Consider the following 7528-nt stretch of genomic DNA (forward strand, 5'->3'; position numbering starts at 1 on the left):
GAGTTCTTTTATTGTGAATCTTGGTGGGAGATAAATCGCTGTTATTGATACATCTGCGTGCATACATTTTATCTGAATTGTGGCCTAGTACTGTCCATGATTTGAAATTTAAGGCCCTGCTTGACAAGAATTGCAGCACCTCCATGAGCTCTATCTGATGGATGGTCAGCTCTTACTGTGTCGTATCCAGTAACTTTAAAAAAAGATTTGCTAGTGAAGTGTGTTTCTGAAATAGGCATGACGTCAATGGCATTCGTTTTTAAAAATAAAGCTATTTCATTTACATGGTTGGAAAGCCCATTGGCATTCGATATTCCTAAGTTTAGATTTATTTGCATAGCTTATTTACAAGTAACATTATCATGTTAAGTAAATTATTGGTAAGTTGAGATGGTTTTTCTAGAAGCTGTTCTATTCTTTCTAGAGACTTGTTCGAGTTACTATTTCCTGCAGCAACTTGAGCGTATGATTGGTAATCTTTGGGTTGTTGGGTCGAATTATTAAACGGAGCAAATGATTGAGATGTAGAAAGGTCATTTTTATTATTGTCATCTTTGGTGTTTCTCTGGAGGTTTTTTTTTTTTTATATAAGTTCCTTTGTACCTAGCAGCGTGATCTTCGTTGCAGTTGGCACATTTTGCTGGTTTTTCTTTATCTTTTGGGCAATGTTGCTAGGATGGTTAAGCATCTCACACATCTGTGAGTTTTGGCACAATATGACTTTGTGTGTCCAAATTCCTGGCAACGATAACACTGAACGATTGCTTTGGGTTTACGGGGTAGTTCTATATTAACAACTGCGTTACCAATGAGTTTAACTTAAACTTAACTATCGAAGTTCTTATTGTTGTTAGTAGAACAACTTCAATGGCTCTTTGGTGACCCGACTTTTTATATTACTAATGTTTCTAACAGCGTGACCTTTGGACTCCACATCATGCTTGATTAAGTCGATATCCGCTGAGAATGCTCTCTCATGTTTAAGCTGGTATGTGTGAAATTTGACAAAATCTTTAGTTAGAGATTTAACAAGCTTCCTGTATTCTTCAATAGACTTTACCGTAACTCTCACATGACCATCGCGTTATGCAAGAAAACCCAAGAAATTTTTGATATATAAAAGGAAAACTTCATTAAACATGTACATGCATAGGCGTTCCTAGAAACACTTAACGAGATAAAACCGGCAATTGCATACACCAAGGTTGAAGATCTATGTATAGAACTTGCGTACAAGATCAATGGATGTAAACTTAAAAAAACATCATTTTGAACAAGGTAGTCCTTTATTTAAGTGATAAGGACAATGAGCCGCTTTGGGTAGTTTTACCTAAAAGTTAAGTAACCAAATTTTCCACAAAAGCACCCTTTAAGATGCTAAAGGAGCATGGAATTTCACATCTTATATATAAAGGAAAAGAGATGACCAGATATAGCACTTCCCACTTAGCACTTAGAAAGAAATAAATGGTAAAGTACGGTTTATTTACAATATTTATGAAAAGAAAAATCCTAATGATGAGGAGTAAAGGCATGGATATAAAAGAATAACGCTCCTTGAACGATCATCAGTATCAGTTACAAGAAGCCAGTTGAATCATGCACGACCATCAAATAAAACTTTTTCTTATTCAATTCAAAGAGATGATTTTCTATGAGCATTTGAAAATCCTGGAAAATCTCATGGTTATTTTGGAGGTTCTGGAGGAAAAGGAGCTCCAATACTCCAAGTTCGGGTTTCACTATAAGCTGTGCCCCTGCAGCGACGACGATGCTACCGATGGACCTGACACATGCCTTTGCAATACGTTACCGGCAAAGAAAGCCCAAGCTATAGCTCATGCTTAAATATTATAGATTAAATAACAGAATTAATCCCACTACAAAAAATAAAATATTTACTTGAAAATATAAATGCGTTGTTTTTTTATTTTTACTTTTAAACTACTTTTTTAAACATTTTCATTATTAGCTTATCATTATAATTAAAGTAATTTTTCTTAAATTGATTTTAAAATAAAATTTAAGGTTTTCTTTTTGCTTTTAAAAGTTCCATACAGGATACAGTAATGACCACATGTACTTGAAAAATATTCTTGAAGTAGTTGTTTATTGAATGTAAACTTTAATGAATTATTTCTTAATAATTTTAAAACATTTTTCTTCTGAGGATATTGACGAGGATACGAGTCGAAAAATTCAGCTTAATGCTTACTATCAAAGTAAAATACAACCCAATGCGTTCTGGCGGTTTGAAGAATCTGTGTTAGCTATTATTAAAGCCGGATATTTAGAAATTACTTTTGGGAGGCTATCAGAGGCTCTCTGACTCCTATAAAAATTGTTTTTGTTTTTGAATGCTTGAATGCTTGTACTTCACAGTACACCAGACAAGTAACTGCTTCTGTAAGATGCTCAGAAAAACGTTCTTCAATTCGGATGGATCCTTGAGAAATCAAATTTGAGCATACAGTTGAATTATGATGATCTGAAGTTAAGTCAAATGCTAATATAAAACTGTTTTTATCAAACATTTCCTTTGTGATTTGCAAGCCTCGATCATAATGTGTTATGCCACTTGATCTGAATAACATATTATATCCTCTAGAGCTTTGAGCATTTTCAGAATTCGAGAAATCTAATTCAAGTGCCTGCGATAGTACTCGTACTCCATTTACCATTAGATTAAAGCGTTGAATTCTAAAATTATCAAAGTTGAAGGGATTTAATGTCCGATTTCCTGAATATGATTTGTTTTTTACCATGCAAAAAGCTAAGAAATTAGGTAGCTGTCCAATAACTGCGTTGTCAATTGATAGCGTATTATTTCCTGGATGTAATTCCTATTGTAAATGATTTTACTTGAACTTTGCTGTATGGATAAATGGAATTTTTAGTTTGTAAAACATGATGATGGGCCAATAAAATGCTTGGATTAATAGTTATGTGGTTCATGAAAAGTTGTGCTTCCAATATCTTAAGACTGGACTTAGTATCAACTAGCTGACCCGGCGAACTTCGCACCGCCTAACAGTCAATGAATGTCGTGTTACTTTTTAGCTGAACTAATTAAGGCTTTGATGAACGTAAAACAATGATACAAAATAATATGTTTGTATAGATAGAAACAAAAAAGTATCAACTTGATAGCGCGTGATTTTATCGTTGGTATTAGATGTTTGGATACCAAAAACCGCCATGTCGCTCCCTTTCGTGACATATTTGCAAATGTATTTCATTGACTTGACCGAATTGCAATCACTTGGCATGCGCTCTAAAGCAGTCTTGAAAAGCCTGACCAATGCATGATGTTCATGAAGCATTTGCTGTAGATCTTGNTGTCCAATAACTGCGTTGTCAATTGATAGCGTATTATTTCCTGGATGTAATTCCTATTGTAAATGATTTTACTTGAACTTTGCTGTATGGATAAATGGAATTTTTAGTTTGTAAAACATGATGATGGGCCAATAAAATGCTTGGATTAATAGTTATGTGGTTCATGAAAAGTTGTGCTTCCAATATCTTAAGACTGGACTTAGTATCAACTAGCTGACCCGGCGAACTTCGCACCGCCTAACAGTCAATGAATGTCGTGTTACTTTTTAGCTGAACTAATTAAGGCTTTGATGAACGTAAAACAATGATACAAAATAATATGTTTGTATAGATAGAAACAAAAAAGTATCAACTTGATAGCGCGTGATTTTATCGTTGGTATTAGATGTTTGGATACCAAAAACCGCCATGTCGCTCCCTTTCGTGACATATTTGCAAATGTATTTCATTGACTTGACCGAATTGCAATCACTTGGCATGCGCTCTAAAGCAGTCTTGAACAGCCTGACCAATGCATGATGTTCATGAAGCATTTGCTGCAGATCTTGGAGAATTGCTCTCTTCGTAGCTGTGTTGATCCCTTGACGCCTGTTAAGTTGTTCTTCCATATTGCCCATATTGCAAGAATTTATGCTGTGCATGTTCTATAGGTTGCAATGATCCAATGCAATGGTAATAGGATTTTCATTCAAGCACTTTGTGGTAAACGACATTCTGTGTGTTTTGGTCAGGCGCAACAACAAATAAAGCGGATGGTTTGCCGACACGTGAGCATGCCACGTACAATTGACCATGAGAAAAACATTAATTTTCTAGATTGAGGTCAAAAATAGTCAAGGATTGGCCCTGTGATTTGTTGATCGACATGGCGAAGGAAAGACGAATCGGGAATTGAATTCGTTTAAACTCAAAGGGCATATCCGTTGGGATCATCGGAATCCTTGGAATAAGAACTTCCTCATCTTAAAATTTTCCTTTAAGTATCGACGCGTGAATCGTTCCATTACACAGTTTTGGTTGGTTTAAATTTCTAAGCATGTTGACTACCGAGCCAACTTTAAGTTTTAAATTGTGCGGTGGTAAACCAGGCACATCCAAGGAGTTTAAAACTTCAGTTGGATAATTAGTGGCTTCTTCTTCGTTTGTTACACAGTCGATAGATTTGAATGAATATAGAGTACCTACGATTTGATTTTGAATTATAAGATTGAGGTCATCTACATCTTTATTTTTAGCGGCCAAAATTGCTCGCTCACTTAACCATTTAGTATTTTTGTGGTTAGCGATGATATCCGGGAATACGTTGTTGATAAGCTCGTCTTTTGATGATACGAAATTGCAAAAATTTGGAGGAAATGAAATCAAACCGCTCGATTTGTCAATAGGAACACGGCCATTACCGATAGTCAGCAATTGCTTCGAGAAATCATCAGCGGATAGATCGTTCAACAATGCAACTCTCATATTTACAGACAGTTGAAGTTTCTTTACATATTTGTAAACACAGATTTGATGCTTTGAGGCAATCGTTTATTTCGTCTGCAGCAGTAGATCTTGGAATGACTGGTATTCTGAATCTCCTTCTGTGCTAATTTCATCGCGTAAATGGATATACTCTTCCGAACGCATTTTAGCTTGATTCAACCGAATGAAAGTCAGGCGCTCCGTTTCGATGTTAACGTACATGTCAACGCAATATTGTTGAAGCAGTCGACGAAATCGCAACAAATAATTGTCAGAATTTTCACGAATCATCAAACGATATGAGTAATAATTCATCGAACTAACCTACTTGGTAGTTTCCTCACCTGAAACAAATGCAGTAAAAATTGTATTTTAGAACCCGTAATAGGTTAAAGACTCTTACAGCTACTCTCTACTAAATAAGAAATTATAACTTTTTTTGAGTACTAAAAGCAAACAATAAAATTTATATCAAGTTAAAATGAAAACAACAATATTGATCTTACCATTCAATGGAGAAATCATTTTGATATTAAAGTGATATCCATCGTCTCCTTGCCAAAACATCAGCGGGTATTGTAACGCGTCATATGAATGGTGTGTTTCATATATTCTTTGTAGTTGCCCAGTATTTCGTCGTGTTAGTACAATATCACGTGTTTCCAAGTTTTCACCAACAATCAGGATTGCTACTTCATTGATTGTTGGAGCATTAAATGTGCGCTCATGTGTTCCAGCTGGTCTTTTATCTGCTCTGATCACAACTTTATAGTCATCACTTGGCATGCGCTCTAAGGCAGTCATGAAGCATTTGCTGCAGATCTTGGAGAATTGCTCTTTTCGTAGCTGTGTTGATCCCTTGACGCCGGTCAAGTTATTCTTCCATATTGCCCATGAAGTATATTTGCAAGAAATTATGCTGTGCATCTTCTATGGGTTGTAATGATCCAATGCGATGATAAATCTGGCCTTGAATCTGTAAAGCCAAAACCATAGTTATAGTTAGACTTTCTTTTATATATATAGATTGTTTGAGAAGCACGAATTAAGGCCCTTATTTGCTCCATATTAACGCGGCGCTGTTCTCGTGCAGTTTCAGATAATTGACTCGCGATATTCCGTTGCCTAATTGCATTACGGCTTCGCTGGGAAAGATTGGATCTTCTAGGACGCGGCATTGTTATTAAAATGATTAATACAAAATTAAACAAATAAGTAAAACAAATATGAAATATGATTAAACAAATACAAATGAACAAATGAACCTTTTAGACAAATTTTTGAACACGCACATGATGTCTTCAGACAACAAAAAGTTTTGGCTTTAAGGCAGCAACAAACAGGCCATAAGTTGTTTTTGTATGTATTGTATGTATTCTGCTACTCGGGACGGAAAAAAAATCCAAAAAATCAAAAACCATGGCAATTGGTCCAGCCGTTCTCGAGTTATAAGTGTTGAAATTTATCTCCATGAACTTTTCCGAACAGCTTAACCTTATTACTGTTTTGAAATATATTTTTGAGCAGAATGTTCCCATCGGTGTTAACATATCGACCAGATATTAATTTTCCATAATTAGGATAATACCCTTGAGTAGCTAAGTGACTTTCACTAGCATCACTACCATAGTTTCAAATCGTTTGCAAATACGATCTATAATGATAGTTATTATCGCTCTGAGAAACCAATATATTATTTAAATAGACTGATGAACTTCTAAACACTGAATGCAAAATATTATTAACTACTCCAACATTGTTTCCTTCAATGACACCATTATCATTTTTTCTTAGCTGTACAACAAGTCTTAAGTAAACACTTGACAGATCTCGATATGATTCACCATTTCCTAAGCACACGAATTCAATTGAAGATGCACTGTCCAACGATGCTATGGGGTTGTATTAAACTTCTTCAGTTCTCACAATAGAGCTTTGTGTGGGATGTGGTTCAAACAGATCCAATTCGCTTTTTATAAATTCTATATGGGTGGTCATTTTGTTTTCGAGAAAATATCTTTTATATTTAATTTCTTGGATGATTTTTTCTTTATTGGTCTCAACTGCGTATGTTTGCGTCCTTGTTGAGATGATAAATGAGCTCGTTTTCTCATAGACCTCCTCTTCTTATTCTTTTTGCCTTCACCATTTTGGAATGCAATTTTGCTTTGTTCTTGGATAATGTTTCTTAAAGGTTTTGTTTCAGGGGCTTGATTTTTAATAGCGTTTATCCCAAAAAGGAAGAATGGTTTTATATAACTAAAAAGCCCACTAAAAAAAATTTCCAATTCTTCTACCTTGTTGTATAACTCTGGGTGTCACATATAGACTTCCTATATGATTTAACCCACCACCACATTGATTTAAATAATATTGTTGATAAGATTTTGTCATGATGACTATTTCTACCCTGAACTAATTTAGATTTGTACAGTTTTATTTATAGCATTTCGATTCGTTTTCTGAAGTGTATAATAATAAATATTGGAACTGTTGAAGATTCGAATGGTACTTTATATCCTTTGGAATCAGTAATTAATATTGAAATTTCCGTTGGTGACTATATTTCAATAGGATAATATTCAATATTTTTGAATTGTAACTTTTCTTTTTTATGTTTTTCTCCGTTTGTTAATTGTAGGTAACCCAATTAATTTTGTTTTTTTTTCCAATTTGCAAAGGTTCTCTGTTTCTAACAGATCTACTCAACGTTTCCCGTCCGCTT

The 7528-nt window shown here is 34.7% G+C and overlaps 1 protein-coding gene across 1 annotated transcript; it reads right to left on the bottom strand.

Annotated features, from left to right (window-relative positions):
• Positions 1-4916: 4916 nt before the first annotated feature.
• Positions 4917-5775, bottom strand: LOC117591447. Its single transcript, XM_034284714.1, has 2 exons — positions 5310-5775; positions 4917-5147 (listed from the first exon to the last, which is right to left on the bottom strand). The coding sequence occupies exons 1-2, from the start codon at positions 5728-5730 to the stop codon at positions 5128-5130; spliced, it is 441 nt and encodes a 146-aa protein (XP_034140605.1). The 5' UTR covers positions 5731-5775; the 3' UTR covers positions 4917-5127.
• Positions 5776-7528: the final 1753 nt, after the last annotated feature.

Source organism: Drosophila guanche, unplaced genomic scaffold (genome assembly GCF_900245975.1).
Source record: "Drosophila guanche unplaced genomic scaffold, DGUA_6, whole genome shotgun sequence".
Taxonomy (NCBI): Eukaryota; Metazoa; Arthropoda; class Insecta; order Diptera; family Drosophilidae; genus Drosophila; species Drosophila guanche.